This window comes from Marmota flaviventris, chromosome 14, assembly GCF_047511675.1.
Source record: "Marmota flaviventris isolate mMarFla1 chromosome 14, mMarFla1.hap1, whole genome shotgun sequence".
In the NCBI taxonomy this organism is placed as follows: Eukaryota; Metazoa; Chordata; class Mammalia; order Rodentia; family Sciuridae; genus Marmota; species Marmota flaviventris.
The window spans coordinates 60,666,903-60,683,208 of NC_092511.1; the positions used below are offsets into that span (position 1 = coordinate 60,666,903).

At 48.4% G+C, this 16,306-nt stretch overlaps 1 protein-coding gene across 1 annotated transcript; it reads right to left on the reverse strand.

The window, feature by feature from the left end:
• Positions 1–12,776: 12,776 nt before the first annotated feature.
• Positions 12,777–14,975, reverse strand: Egr4 (early growth response 4). The gene is made up of 2 exons (XM_027934599.3): positions 14,531–14,975; positions 12,777–14,095 (listed from the first exon to the last, which is right to left on the reverse strand). The coding sequence occupies exons 1-2, from the start codon at positions 14,973–14,975 to the stop codon at positions 12,777–12,779; spliced, it is 1,764 nt and encodes a 587-aa protein (XP_027790400.2).
• Between the last annotated feature and the right edge of the window lie 1,331 nt (positions 14,976–16,306).

Consider the following 16,306-nt stretch of genomic DNA (forward strand, 5'->3'; position numbering starts at 1 on the left):
TATATGAATTGGTAAAGATCCCTTTTTGCTTCAAATATTTTGAGTTGGATTTCTGTCACTTACAATCAAGAGTTCTAACCAAGACTCTCTCAGATTTATATTTCTAGCATAGACTTCTCACCTAAGCTCTATTCAAACATGAATTCATTTTACTTACATTTGCCAAGTACCTGTGTCATTAACTACACCAAGTCCTTTCCTAGGTAAGTTAAGGACACAGAGACAGACAAGATTCAGTCCTTGCCTTTGAGCAGCTTGTGTTCTCCTGGGCCAGATTGAGATATTAGATGATATGGTAATAAGATAAATATTATGCAAGAGGCTGGCACAGGATCCTCAATTTAACCTAGCATGAAGAATTGAAGTGGTTGGTGGGTGGTGGTTGACTCTTGCAGAGCAAAGTAAAACTTCCAGATGAAGAAGGGCAATTATAAAGTCAGGGAAGGAAAAGAGAGGGATTCTGAGCTGAAGAAGGAGCATGTATAGAGACAAGGAAATGAAAAAGAGTATGTCCCCTTCAAGAAACTAAAATGTAAGCTCCATGAGGATAGAGATGTCCTATGTCCCAATCACTGCCAACTCCCCAACACTTCAGAAACTGACATAGAGTAGGTGCTCTGTAAATGTGGAATGATTGGTTGGTGAGAACCTGATAATATTTACAGTTTAGATTGGAATACAGAGGGCCAAGGTCAGGAATAAGGCTGTTGGAACATTAGAGATTAAAATAATAATAATAATAATTTTTTTTTAATTTTGACACTTGGAATTGAATCCAATTTCTCACACATGCTGAGCACTCTACCAGTAAGCTGCACTCCCAGACTTAGGTGTAGAAATTATTAACTAAGGTAGTAGGAGTGCAACTGGGGAGAAGGATGCATGTGGGAGCAATTAAAGAGAGTTGAGAAGGTCTGGTGACAGAATGACTTTAGCAGGTAAGAAAGGCAAGAGTAAAGGAGGAGCCTCAGGTTCTTATTTGTTTTTCAGGTTTGGATTTTGAGCAACTGGGTAGATAAGGTTACAGCCCAGTAAGGAGAAAACATGGAAAAAGGCAGGTTTGGAGAGCCATATGAGTTTAGTTGTGGATTCCTTGAGTTTGAGGCTCTAGTGGACCTTGGAAATAAAGCTATTTGGTACATGCTTTGCAACATGGAGCCAAAAATACAGTCTTGACAACTTAAGCATAAAAATGCAAATGCAAATAGATGATCAGGCCCAGGGATAGGGTTCAGAGAAGCGAGAGCAGAGGAAAAAGATGGACCCTCAGAGAGGCAGAGGAGAGACAAGAACCAGGAAATTCCCAAGAACCAACAGCAGAGATGGGAGTTATGGTTGGAAACTAAGGGAGGAGAGTATGTCAAGGAGGAGAGGAGTGGGCAATAGTGGCCAACTCCTGTAAGAGCATAGGTAGGAAGGGCCCAGAGGGACTTACAAGAGAGCTGCTTTTGATGAGTCTGGCTGATGTGGGCTAAGCAGGCAGGGAGCGAGGGCAGTGAGTGGACATGAGGAGCTCAACTTTGAAGAGGGAGAGGCAACATGGGAGAATACAGAAGCACTATTTTTTAAGACAGGAGAGGCCTGAACATACTAAGTGCTTCTGAGAGATAGCCCAGTTCTACTCTATACCATCACTTTCACTAATCTGAGACACAGATAACTCAATGTTTTACACCTGAAACTGATAGAAATTCTTTTTTAAAAAAGTTCTTTTAGAAACAGCCAGTAGAGAGGGAGAGAATGAAATGGGCGATTTTCAATGTTGGTAGCTCAAAGTTAATATGGCTAATGCTGAACTCACAGGGTACACATCCTCAAACCTGCTTCTTGTTTCCATCTCAACTAGCAATATTATTATCTACTCAGCACCCTGGATAGCAACCCCCCTAAGCATTTTCTGAATTCTCAGAGAATTCAGAGAATGAGGTTCATCAATTACTCATTGTTGAGCTATCTTCTAAATATCTGTTGCTATTTCTTTCTTATAGACATGTCCCAGTTCAGACCTATATCTTCTCCTACCTGGACCGTGGATTCTCTAACGCCTGTAGTACTGAATTGCTTTCAAAGTTCTCTGCAAATACTGATTTATTCTAAAACAATCTCTGAAGGCTGGCCATCTTCTGAGAAGTAAAGTCCACCTGCCATGCTTGCCTCAAGGATAGTTCCAATCTGACCATCACTTATTTTTGCCAGCTCTAGTTTTCATCTTGCTTCCCTCCCACATGCATCCTGTGAGCCTTGTGGGGCTTTGGTCCACTGGAAAGCACCAGGTGCTCTCATATCCTCAAAGCTCATGCTGGTCCCTTTTCCTGGATTCCCTTCTCCAATTGGTGAGTTCTGCAGACCCAGCTCAAATACTACCTACCCATGAAGCTATCCCTGACCCCCTGCTCCAGCTCAAATCTCACTACTGTATAAGTCACTCCTTCCATAGCTTTAAGGATAATAGGTATCATCACACGCTGGTGGTCATGGGCCGGTTTGCATATCAGTTACCTCCTTACACATACACTGGAGGCAGGGACAATGCAACTGACTCATCCTCACCCCTTCCTCACATATAGTAGCTATCATTATGTTGTTGGAGGAATCAAGCTGAATAATGGATAAATTGATTGATTTCATATAACCCAAGCAATTTCTGCCACTTATTATCATGGAACTGGATGAACTGGTACAACTAATTGCAACTTGAATGACAGGTTCTACTAATAACATAATGGGAGATTAGAACTTGTGTCTTATCAACATTGTTGCTGCTTCATTTTATTGTATTCATCCAGCCAAAGATGTCAAGTACAAGACCAAGGCCAGGCACTGGGTACATAAAAATGAATGACAATTGTGCCCTTAGAGTGCTTGCAGTCTAATAATCAGTACAGTGAACATCTGTCTACTGATTATTTTGGTCAGACACCATGCTACTTATTTAGTCCTATTGACAGTACTGCCAAGCAGTGGGATTGTCTCCATCCTAGGATGAAGAACTGAGGCTCAGAGTAGTCAAACTATTTGTCCAAGGACAGGAAGGACTGAAAGAGATTGTTGCTTCGGGGCCCCCAATGAACCATGTAGACTAGTATTCTTCCCTTTATGTATCCCCTTCCACATTGATTCAGGGCTTGACCATGTCTTTCTTTGGCCAGAGGGACATTAGCAAGCCCAATGAAGACAGACACTTAATAAGCAATTGTACCTTAGGGCTTGTCCTCTTGGAATACTCCCTCTTGGGATCCAGTTGCCAAGAGAAACCTGGGCTAGTTAAACCTGAGTAATTAGAGGCTATCTGTAGAATAATGCTGGAGGATGAGGTCATCTTCTTTTTCCCTATTGGTACCAGGGATTAAACCTGGGGGCACTTTTTCATGGAGCTACATTTCCAGACCTTTTTAATTTTTATTTTGAGAGGGGATCTTGCTAAGACTGGCCTTGAACCTGTGATCCTCCTGCCTTAACTTCCTGAGTAGCTGGGATGTCAGGTATGCACCACTGTGTTCAGGTAGAAATGCCATCTTGATATTCCTGTCCTGTTAGTCCCTCAGCTGACTATGGCTGTGTAAGAAATTTCAAGTGAGACCAGCACAGACCACAGTCACAGTCATGACCAACTCATGGACCATGAAAAATAATAAATCATTGTTCAAAGTCTCTAAATTTTGAGGTGATTTGTTATACACCAGTGAATCACTGAAACCATGACAAACTGGGATTTGAACCCAATACTACCTGACCAACTCACACTCTTAGTCTCAATACTAACTTCGGTTGGAAGTGGAATGTCACACCAACCCCAATATGTTTGCAGGAGGGCCCATAGTAACACTCAAATACTATAAGTTGAATGAGAATCTTTTTGATTCAGAGAGTTATGAAGTTCTAGGGAATTCAAAGGCAGGATGGAAATTACCTTTCAATAACCATTACCCTGCTGCCATTACAAGTATTCCTCAAACAAAAACAAGGTAGGCATTCCTAAATCAAGAAACAACTGTGTGAATATCACAAATTTCCCTTCCACATCCCTCTTCCTCTCTCAGTTAAATTCAAATCAGGGAAAATTAAAAAGTTAGCAGAGTTGGGTTTTTTTTAATGATCTTCCCCCATCTCAGCCCCAACTCCCCACCATGCCAATGGCATCTTCTCTCCCACTTGACCTTCAGGCCCAATAGCTCCTACCCTCTCTTTCCATATAAAATACACATGCAAGGCTGGAGTTGTAGCTCAGTGGTGGAGCGCTTGCACGCATGAGGCCCTGGGTTCAATCCTCAGCACCACATAAACATAAATTTTAAAAAATGGAAATAAAGATATTGTATCCATCTACAACTAAAAAAATATTTTTTTAAAATCCCACATGCAGAAAAAGATCAGAGAAGGTGACTATTACAGAAATGGGGGAAGAAGGTTTGGATGTTATTAGATGAATTTAGAAGCCAAAGAAATGGAGCTCTAAACTGGGTGCTTTCAGGAGGAATCTTCCAGCAGGTGGAGGCATTCTAAGAATGGGGAGGCAGCTAGAGGTGTCTGCATTATACCCCCATTATGCCCCTGAATGTGGAGAATAAAAGAATGCTCCCTGCTTCTGTAAACCCCTCTGAAGCTCCCAAGAAGGCTGGGCTCTATCCCTGAGGCTGTGGCCCCAACATGTGTACCTGCAGAACAGTTATTCCAGCCTGGAGAAGACCCACAGGGGTCAGTGCAGCCAGTCCTCTGCTTCCTGGCAGTCCTGACACTGCCTATTCTCTTCTAAACTCCCTCTCCCCTGCTCCTGCAAACATGCACACACCTCCCAAGGTCACAAACACACAGATTCCAGCACCTGGATTCCACACCCAGAAAACCTTCTGGGCCCCTGACTGCAGACTCAACCTAAAGGAGAGAGCAGGCCCCATTCAGTACTCAAAGGCACACTGAGCAGTGTACACTTGCACTGTGTCACACACTCACATGCAAAGCAATGCGGTGGGGCCCACACATCCCAACGCACGGGGATGTGAGGAGAGCCAAACATGCATAGACACACATGCACATCTCCAGACGATCACACGTGCACACCAGCACGCAGGGACACTGGCACAGGTGCCCAGGCAGGCCTCAGAACCAAGTGCCTTCCCCACCCCCTCAGGAGCAGGTAGGGAGGGCTAGGGTTTGAGGGCGCTTCTCCTCCTACCTCCCTCTGGCCCCAGCCCTCCAAGGTCCTGAGTCCCAATAGGGTTCTGGAACCCGCCCCCGCCCCCCACCCCCAACTAGACTCGGGGAACGACAGGCGGGAGCGGTGGAGCGGGGGAGGGGAAGCCTAGTGTCAAACCGTTCTGATTTTAATTTCTTACATTAACTCCTTCTTGCCTTTGGCTTGGCCTCCCTAGAATCCCTCCCAGTTGGGCGGCCTCACAGGCCTCCGGAGGGCAGTGGGGGAGAAGGAAGGGGAGGAGGAGGCAGAGGCTAGGATCCTCCCTACCTTGCCTCTCCGGGAGCAGTCCCGCAGCATGCCGCGACTCGCCCTTACCTCCACCGCCCCGCCGCTAGGCCAGGCCCCGCGGCCCTGGGCTGGGGGTGCAGAGGCAGCCCCCGCGTGCCTGGTCCAGACGCAGGGCCGCCTCGGGGCCTCGGATCTCGTTCCCCTCCGCAGCCTGGGGTGGCCACAGCAGCTAGCGCCCCCGCCTCCCTCTCGGGGCGGGGGCGGTCGAGCCTCCCAGCCAGTCGCAGCGGGAGGGGCGCACAAACCGGGTGGGGGAAGGATGGAGGAGGAGGGGAGGGAGAGGGAGGAGGGGGCGCGCGGCCCGAGGAAAGCAAGGGAAGGGGGAGGGAGGCGGCGAGGAGGTGGGGCGGAGCCGGTCCCTCCTCCGGGGCGGGCTCTCCTGCGAGCTGGGGAGCGGCAGATGCGGCCAGAAGCGGCTGCGCCGGGGACCCCACGTTTTCCGCTGAAGGTGGCTTTGATGGGGGAGGGGTCCGCGGCGCCGCCCTTGGGGTGCTGGGACTACGGGCTTCCAGTCTTCCCAGCTCCCGGCACCGCCCAGTGCATTCCTTTGCCCCGGGCACTTCCAGAGGTGGCCTTCGCTGCCCACCTTTAATCCGGGCCTCTCTGTCTAACCGTACCACCCTGGCTTGGGCCTACATTCACCTGGGGGTAAATCCTGGGGTGGGTGGTTCTGTAGACCTGAAAAGGGGCGAGGGCGGGCGCGGGCCCTACACCTGGGTTATGCGCCCAGCTCCCTAATCGGCCTCTGGGGCTGCGAGAGCCTGGGTCGTGCACTCGGCGACCTCGGGTCAGCTGCGTAGTCTTCGTGGACCTCTTAGGACTATCTCCTCTGAGGGTTCACAGGGAACTAGCTGAGCTGGGAGTGACCGTGGCCAGGCCCGGTCTTGTTCGGGGACCCAATCCTGCGCTTAGGGTGTAGCCTAGGAGCACGTGTCACTGTGTCACAAATCCCCTCCCAGACCTAAAAGGAGGAAAGAGGGAATAGAGTCCTGGTTCTCTCCCAGCCAAATCCATCACTTGGCTAGGATAGCAGCCAGGAGTCCCAGGATGGGAACACCTAGAACCCCTGCCCCCACTCTGTTTAAGGCCTATCTAGCTGGTGAGGCAGACATAATCCGGCTGTCCTAGGCTTGGGGATAGTTCCCAGGGATGCAGAGGGGTCTGAGGGGGAAAAAAGGGGGGTAAGTCTGAAGGTTCTAAGGAGGGCTGAGCCTTGGATGAGGAAGAGGAAGGATGGTATTTCCGCCTGAGGTGGTGTTTGGGCAGTGTTGCACAGGAGGACTTGTGGGGCAGTGGGCCTGCAGCAGAGCAGAAATCCAACAGCCTTAGGATTCTCCAGTAGATTTGAGGCTGTTGGGGACTTCCATTGACCCCATCCCACTCCTATGAAGGCATAAGCATTTGTGGCATTCAGTACGTTCAGGAAGGACAATTTGTAGACTTGTTGTCAGGTGACTTTTGGGGAAAGGGAAATTAAAAAGGACTAGAGGCTGTACAAGAGTCAAGCTCCCCCTCTCCTAGTCAGTCTTCTCTTCCTTTCTTCTTTCCCCCTCCAGGAAGTCTTCTTAGATTGAGCAAATAAGAAATCACTTCTAAGACCTAAATTACAACAGCTCCTATTAACCAAGTGCCAAGCATCATGCTGATCATTTTATGCATATCATTTAATCTTCCTAGTACATGTATTGTACATTATTATCCTGCTTTGCAGGTGGAGATGCTGAAGTTCAGAACTCAGCAGATAACATGACTAGGATTTGAAAGCAAGTTATTCATCTTCAGTCTATGCTCAACCACAGGGCCCTCTTGCCATGTCTTTGCTATAATAAAGTCATCTAAGCCTTCTGTTGTCAAAATACAGACTTCTTAAATCCACCTGCTTTTGTAGATAGCCAAAAATACCTATGTATTGTTGTGGCTCCACCTTTGTTGTTGACATTTATCTTTACTCTGTGTTTCCTGTGAATGTATGGAAACAATTTGGTACATGCTATATATGAGTAAGTGTGCTTTTGTGAATGTGTGTATATGTATGATGCATATGTATGTATGTGCATGTGAATATATGTCTGTATGTGGGTGTCTTTTTATAAGTGCATATATACACACCCGCGTATGCTTATGGATGTGTGTAAGGGCATGTGAGTATGTGCATGTGTGGTGTGTGTATTTGAGTAAGTACAAGCACATGTATTTGTGTGCATGTGTGAAGGCATATGCATGTGTGCATGTATGTGTGTATATGCGCATGTGTGACCATGCTACATTTCACAGACAACAGTTCCTGCTTGGTTGTTATGGGAACCACTGTTCTAAAAATGTTAAACTGATTCCCACTCCATGTGGGCCAGAGAAACCGAAAGAGAGAGAGCTCAGTGACAGATACATCTGGAGTCCCAAAGCTGAGATACAGAATCACGGGCTTATCAATAATTGGACGGGCCTGGACTAGCCAGAGATGTGGTCCCACTCATGGGACTCCCCGAAGTTGGATGAAGGCCTCTGTTCTGCTTCTTCCTGTCTCTCCTTCTTGACCCTTCATCCTCCTTCTTCTCTTTTTCAGCTTCATGCTCTCCAAGTTGCCTTCCTTCCTTCTTCTCTTTTCTCTTTCCTTCCTTCTGTTTTTTGGGGTTTTTTTTTCCTCTATTTTCACAGGTGAGAGCATTTGGATAACAGGTGGAGAGAGAGAGAGATGAGAGGGCCAAAAACAAAGGGGAAAATGATGATGGAGGTTGGAAGATTAATTTGAGTTAGATATGGGGGGATTTGATGGCAGGGATGTATTTATCTTTGAAGGAGGGTGGAAGTCTTGGTCTATCATGCCATGAATAGTGCTTCAAGGATTTTTATTATAGTGCCATTCTGTGTGGGATGCAAGGAGAGAAAATGAGGCAAAGGGGCAATGGAAGCACTTTGGAATAGTCCAAACTGGCTATATCTGGCTTGTCTCAAATAAGGCATGGAGGTTGGAGTGAAGGGGGAGGAAACAGCAGACATTCTGGTTGCTTTTTCAAACTCTTTCCCATACCCCGATTATAAAGATGCTTATTACTCTTCCCCATCTCTATAGTATGGGAATCCAGACTTGAGTGAGCTTATTACTGATGTGTGTGTGTGTGTGTGTGTGTGTGTGTGTGTATATGTGTGTAATTCCTCAGGTGAACTGGAAAGTAAAGGAGTTGGGAACCAATGACCCAGCATATAGCAGTCACTCAATAATATTGGGGAATGTGTGGACATAAGGATATGCACTGGTCTTGCAATGGGAAGACCCACTTTATTCTCTATGTGCCCTTAAGAAAACCTCCAAACCTCTTGGGCCTCAATTTTTCTTCTATACAGTGAGGGTTGGACAACATGTACTTCTAAGCTCCTTCCAAGTACAGTGTTATTATGGTATGTTATGTGATTGACATAGCCAAATTGTGTGTGAATGTGGAAAAGGTAGCATGAACCCAGATATTGGTGATAGATACACAGAGGATAAATGTGGGGAATACTTTAGTAAAAGATTCAACATTTTCTGTCTTCAGTTTTCAACAGTATTGTCAGCCAGATAACCCAAAGATCCTTCTGCTACAGAATATGTGGACTGCTTCACAAATAGTAACAGACAATTCCTAAAGTGTTTAACTGAGCTTGCAAGAAAAGCAAGAAAATCTACATGGATCAAAACAAGGGAATTGAGATCAAGAAATGTTAAGTTTGAGGTGTGTTAAGACAAGCCCCGGAAGGTATGGGGAGGGAGTTTATTTCTTGTTTGTCCTGACCTGGCTCCTGGCTGGAATAGGAGGAACTGCCTCTGAAAAATTTTAACTACTTGAGCTGGAATTTGAACTCATAACATCTGCATGGTACAGGAGCCCGTAAGTCAAGAGATTAACAAAAAAATCTATGGCCATCAGGTGATACTCTTAGAGTGCCTGACAAAAGCAAATATAAAACTGCTCAGGAGAATATTGGCCAAACTATATTGATATTGGGCATGTGCAAATATGTAAAACAAATCCCACCATTATGTACAAGAATAATGCACCCATAAAAATATGTAAAAAAAATAAGAAATCCTGAAAATGAATAAAAGCCTTAAAAAATAACACTCAGGAGAAACATGCCTTCAACCTAGACACAATGTATTGCTGACCAGGGAATCCCCAGCAAAGATTAGCTCAAAGCTAAAAATCACAAAACATAACAGAAAACAATGTACCATGAATGAGAGTAGATAAGACCCTGAAAAAATATCCATAAGTTCCATCAGGTCTAAATGATAGCCTGGGTATGTGGGGGAAAGGAGGGAACAAAGGGAATTCTTACAGAACTGTAGTTATTTAGGCAAATCTAGGGAACTAAAGACATTGTCACTATTAATAATAATTGGGTATATGGAAGAATGATTTGATTTTAGATTGTGTTTAAAATAGTAGTGGGATATTCATACTGAGATGGCCCTTGGGGCCTTAGAGTTGACTGACTTAGAAGTCATGTATGTATGGGTGACAGCAATGAATGTGCTCTCCAAGAACATGGTTGAAACAGGAAAGCAGCAGCTAAGAACTGAGTCTGGGGAAATGCCCACATTTTGAGGATCAGATGAAAAAGAGGAGTAAATAAGGAAGATGAGCTCTCTGACAGTACCTAATTCTGCTTGGATCTTGGGTTTGGGGTGATTTTTTGATTGTTTGATTTTAATTCTCTCCCTTTTGGCCTAACATTCTCTTCCCTAAAAATCCTTAGGGGAAGCTTCAATAAATGAGGACATAGGAGGGATTTCTTATCTATGAGTTCTAGAACCAGGATGGGCTCTGGTACCAGGACTACTAAGTCACTTGTTTGGAGTTCCATTTTTTGTCTCATAAGTAATATTAGGCCTAATATTAGAGTATGAGGACAAGATCGGGCACACTTGGGTCAGCACTTGATGGAATAAAGCTGGAGGGAGCATGGGTGGTGATTAGAAGCCATGGCCAGTCTGCACTTCCTCCTTTGTTCAGGTTGTGTGCTTTGGGGTCATTTACTTAAAATATGGGCCTTTATGCTCTTCCTTACCCTACTCAGTATGTAAAGGTGAATTCAGGTGGTCCATGCCTAAGAATGAAAGTTGTGGTCATTTAAATAGTAAAATAATAAGGGTCCCTATTACCTTATGTCTCCAGAAGCTACCACTTATCTAGCAGTGCCTGACAGCCCATCATTTGAACCTCTCCATAAGGTTAAACATTGCCCTCTGCACACTACTCTTCTAGAATGTCAATTCCCCTAGAAGAGGTAAAATCTAATTCTTTAGCACAAATTAGTTTCTTAGATACAAGGTATTCAGCCTTTAAGTGAAAGCACTTAATACTTGGGGGAGAGAAAAAGGAATCCTCTGGATTATTTGATTTCTCTGGTCAACTAGTCTGCAGGAGTGGAGGGGTGAAGAAGCCAAAGGATCAGGAGTTGTGTTAGTCTGGCATCAGAGAGCTGTGGGCTAGCCTAATTCAAAGCAGCTCAGAAGGGAAAAGAATGAAGACTGCAGGTATAGGTCTTCTCCCTGCCTTAGCAAAGAGGAGTCACCTGGGAGGGGAGATGGGGTGCATGGTAGGCTTTTTGTACTCCAACTTCTGCTCAAGGTGACCAAAAAGGAGAGTAAAATCTTTGGGTAGGGAGTTCAAAGAGTAAAGGAGGGAGGCCTACTTTCCCCATTACAGTTACACTTTCTTCCCCACCCTCCTGCCTGCCACTCAAAAACATGAAGGTTCACTTGGAGGGAAAGCTTGGAAAGGGCAGTGGCAGTGGATGGTTGGACAACAAGTAGCCTTCTGCTTCCTGGAGAAGGTTCTTTATGGAAAGAATAAGGTGACCGCAATCCTTGGGGTAAGTAAGACCTGCTCCTTGCTAGACTCAGGTGTAGTCCAGCTGAATGCTGAGACCCTTTGCCCTGACAATATGTGACTTTTGAACAGATGCGTAGGCTCAGGCTGGAGTCTCTTAGGGTATGAGGACAAGATTGGGTATACTTGGGTCAGCACTTGATGGAATAAAGCTGGAGAGAGCATGGGTGGTTGATTAGAAGCCAGCCACTCATGGCCAGTCTGCACTTCCTTTTTTGTTCAGGTTGTGTGCTTTGGGGTCATTTACTTAAAAAATGGGCCTTTATGCTCTTCCTTACCCTACTCTGTATGTAAAGGTGAATTCAGGTGGTCATGGAACACTGGGTATTCACAAGTAGCACTGAAATACTGCAGCCTTTTGCGGCTTTGGCTACTGCCTAGCGCTCCCTCTAGTGGCGAATTCTGTTTCTTTTTCTCACGTCCCAGTAGGAAACCTTTCCTAACAGGTCAGGTACCTCCAATCCGGGGTTGGAAAATGAGAACTGGCTTTAGAGTCAACTGTTTGAACTCTGCTTCTAGCTGGGTTACTCAGCAAATTATCTACATTGCTCCCTCATCGTGAAGTGGGGTTTATGCCTGCTTCACTTTAAAATGAGGATTAAGGAGGATACCATGCACAATGTTTAACACCTACACCTTTAAATCACTTTCTAGTTCCAGAAACACTTTTAGATCTTAGGTCAGCTGTGATTAAATTCATTCATAATTCAATACATATTTATTGAATGCCTACTATGTGTCACAGTGCCTGGTAGGTGTGCTTGACAGGTGTGTAATGTGTTCAGGGCCTGTAACCCATGAACATGGGGATCGCCTTTGTCTTCTGGCACATGCTGTCCTGGAGAAGCTGTTTGTGGAAGGGTTAGAAGCTTACATGGCAGATTCAGTAAGCTTTTAGCACAATAATTTTAATTGCAAAAATAAACAGTTTTGTCAACTGCTTGAGAGTAGCGTCTGCTTTACAAAAATTAACAACAACAAAAAGGAAATAACCCCAAAGCAAAACGTTACATCCAATGGCTGCTGGAAACGACATTGCTGTACAAAGTCCCGCGCGAGACCGGCTCGGCGAAGCCCCAGCCTGTCTGTGGGGTAGGGGTATAGAGGACGGCGTGGGGTGTGAGCCAGTTACAAAAGACTATCATGAGTCCCAAGGAAGTGCCTCCTCAGTGGGTGGCCTGAGAGGACTTTCCCCAAAGCGGCTCACAAGGAATACAGCGCCTGAACAGCGGGAGCTATCCACGGAGCTGGTGCTGAACGGGGCAAGTGCAGCGGGCGCTTCAGGGGAACTGGAAGCAGGACCGGAGGCCGGCCCCGGGGCGTGCGAATAAAAGGTGGGAAAAGAGCAGGGAGGAAGGACGGACCAGATCTTGTTGTGCGCGCCGAGTGGCGGCGCCCCAACCTACAAACCCAGCTCCTGCTCACAGCGCAGCGAAGGAGAGGCCCAAAGAGTAAAACCCAAGGCCCTTAAGCCGCTCCTCCGCGCGCGCCTTCTGCTTAAGGTGCACCTTGCTGTGTCGTTTCTTCTCATCGCTGCGCGCGAAACGGCGCCCGCACACGTCGCAGGCAAAGGGCTTCTCGCCTGTGTGGGTGCGCACGTGAGTGGTGAGGTGGTCGCTGCGGCTGAAGTTGCGGAGGCAGATGCGGCACTGGAAGGGCTTGTGGCCAGTGTGGATACGCAGGTGGCGATTGAGCTCGTCGGAGCGCGCGAAGCTCCGTACGCAGCTTTCCACAGGACAAGCAAAGGCCTTGGCATGTGGCCGAGGGCAGAAGCAGCGAGCGCTGCACTTGCCTCCTCGGCGCCCCTTGCGCCGCGCCTTGGCCGGGGGAAAAGGGGCCGGTGGCTGCACGGGTGGTGCAGTCACGCCACTGCTCCCGGGGATGTCGGCCACAAGAGGTCTGGGGAAGTCCGCGGTGGCAGTGCTGCGAAGGCCCAGTGGGGAAAGCTGAGGCTGTGTACCGCCCAGAAACTCTCCGCCGTCGCCGCTACTCCCTCCCTCCCCACTAGGAGGGGTCAAGAGCCCCGGGAGGCCCTCGGCCCCATCCCCTAAGTCACCTGGGGCCAGCGGGAAAGCGTCGTAGGCCCCGGTGGAGTACAGTCTGTTGGTTGGACCGGCCGGCAGCTCCGCAGGACAACTGATGGACAGCAGGTCCTCGATCTTGGTCACTAATGAGGGGAAACGAGCTTCGGGGGCGGCCTGGTAGCCTCCCTGAGACCCACAGTTTCCTGGGGCCCCAACAGAAAGCAGCTCCCAGGGTGCGTAGGGACCTTTGAAGGCCGAGGCAGCGTCCACCGCTGGAGAGGCTGGAGGCGCCCGAAGGCCCGGCTTGACGTCGGGCGGAGAGAGCTGAGGCTCGTACAGGCACTGAGAGGGGGCGCCAGAGGAAGGCGAAGCCTCCCAAAACGCCTCTGAGAAGGCGGCCGCACTCAGATCCGGGGAGTACAGGTCCGGCGGACCTGGCAGCAAGGCGTCGGGGCCCGCGGGAAAGGGAGTATCCAGTGGGGACCTGGATGCTGCCGCCTCAGGGCCGGGGAAGGGTGCCAGGCCTAAGATGCCCGACATGAGGTTGAAGAGTGCCTCCGGATCGTGAGGATGTTCTGGTACTGCCTGAATGAAGAAGCTACCGCTGTAGCTGAGGCCAGGAGGGGGCGTGGGCGCGGTACCCTCCAAGAAGCAGGAGTCAGCCAAGTCCCCCCCGGCACCGCAGTTGCTCAAAGCCCAGCTCAAGAAGTCGCCTGCTGAGGAGGGAGCAGGAATCAGCTCTGGGCACACCAAAGGGCGTGCCTCTGAACCCTCAGTCCCTACCCGCGAAGCCCTTGGTGCACACCAACACACGCAAGGTGCCTTTTGCACATTCTGATCCAGCAGGGGCCGGCAAACATCCCAGAACACACATACAAACATGCACACGCAAAACACACGTGCATAGGCAAAAGGATACCTGGGTTCGCGCGCGCGCGCGCGCGCACATACACACACACACACACACACACACACACACACTCACACAGGTTCCGGCGGAGGCGCTGGCGGCCTAGTGGGGGTGGGAACGGGAGTGCGCGCCCCATGACCCCCTGCGCCTCCCATCCCCCATCCCTATGTTTCCAGCGTCTCAACCCCTGCTTTCCCCTGCGTTTTGTCGCCGTCTGAGCACCCCTGGCCGCGCTCCTTACCTCCAGGATAGCCAGCGGTCGCGGGAGTGTCCCTGGCGGGCAGCCGAGGCAATTCAGTGCTAGGTTCGGCGCAACAGCCTTCGGAGGACTTGAGGAGGATCGCGTCGGGGCCAGAAAACTCACTAAGGTGGAGCATGGCGCGGCAGCGGTTGCGGGGCACTCGGGGCCTCGCCCGCTGGGCTTGAGGGCACGTAGGTTGCGGGGAGGCCGGCGGTCGCGGCTCCCCGCGGTGCACAGTCCCGGGCACCCGAGCTTCTGGCTCCGGGCGCTCACCTCTAGGAAAAGGGTCTGGGGGCCCCGGAACCCTCGCTCGCCCGCGAGGGCCTCGGGCAGCAGCTCCTTGCCTCTTCAAAGCGCAGCCAGGCTCCCCCAACCCACAGCCCCCCCACTTATATAGCTGCGGCGTCGTTGGCTCCGGGCTTCCGACTCCCCGGGCCACTGCCATTTCGGGAGGCCCCGGCCCTGCCGCCGTGACGTAAATGCCCAAACATGGACACAGGATGTGTGCCGGGGACTCCCGAAAAGGAAAGCTCGAGCTGTGACGTAGCTGCCGCCGCAGCCGAGCCCGCTCCGCTGCGTGCGGGCGCGCTCCCCGAGCAAGGAGCCCCGTGCGCGCCGAGGCCACGGGTGCGCCCGAATGGGCTGTGCGCCGCGTGGGGCCGAACGTCCAGTACGTGAGTTTCCCGCCTGGAGGTAAAGGCCCTAGGGCGGTGAGCACGCGAGGATTGTGAGATTCCACAATTTGGGGGTTCGAATCCGCTGTTTGTCACTTACTACATTTAATCCCTTCTGTGAATTTGCTATAGACAGAAACAGAACACTAGGCTCATTCATTAAGTAAACCGTAGAGATTATCGCCATTATGGTTTTTACTAATGCCTGTTTTTCCATTTTCTTAAGGTTTTGTTTTGAGTATGTGTGTGTCTGTTCAAATTTCTGCTAGGTGAAATAATATTCAAGTTAAAAAGGACGATACCATCACTTGCTACAGGTGTGTATGTGTGGGGGAAGTCAAGTCTGTACAAAAGAATAAATTATGCATTGAAAAGTTTGGGGCCCTCTTTGCCCCACCCACCTTCATTCCTATCTTCTAAGTTATCCACATTTAAGTTTCTAGGTTTTTTTTTTTTCAGAAAAATTTTATATATATGCAAGCATATACACTGTGCTGCAGTATAATTTTTTTTTTTTTCACTTAAAATAGGAGAGAGGTTGCACCATATCCAAACACTCTTTTCTAAGGTCGTATGCTCCATTGAAAGGGAGGCCCATGAGTTAGTCAATTAGTGTCTTATCCATGATGAGCATGTAGGTAGTTTCCCAACCTTTTGCTTTTATCAGTGTTGTTGGAGTAATCGTCCTTGACTATATAATTTGAAAATACAGGTGAGACAAATTCCTGTGAGTGTAAATTTGGGCCAAAGGATATTTAAATGTTTTCCAGAGAAGTAGGGCCAATTCCTGCTCACTCCTCCCTCATCCATAGGGGAGGGGAGGATTCCATAGAGTGTTTTTCTGCTTTCATATAAATGAAGGAAGATTGTTCCCAGCAACACAGAGAAAATCTACGAGAATCATTTCCCTGGAATCGGCATCTGGAATAATCTGGTTCCTCTGAAAAAAGAAAAAAAATCCATAATTGTAAAGAGGCTGTGACTCTTGGCTGCAGAAACGTCAGAGTCAACTTCAGCAAAGAAATCTGCCTGCCTTCTCTCCTGAGTCTCTTTTCTGTTGTGGTTTCCCCTCTACCTCATTTTTCTCATTCTTTTTAAAAAA

What these genes read in the sequence shown, in the direction of transcription:
- Egr4 (XM_027934599.3), bottom strand. Translation starts at nt 14,975, where the DNA reads ATGGCAGTGGCCCGGGGAGTCGGAAGCCCGGAGCCAACGACGCCGCAG. An exon ending in GACCGCTGGCTATCCTGGAG is followed by an intron (nt 14,096 to 14,530) that starts GTAAGGAGCGCG and finishes CTCCCTCCTCAG; the next exon opens with CAGGCGACTTCTTGAGCTGG.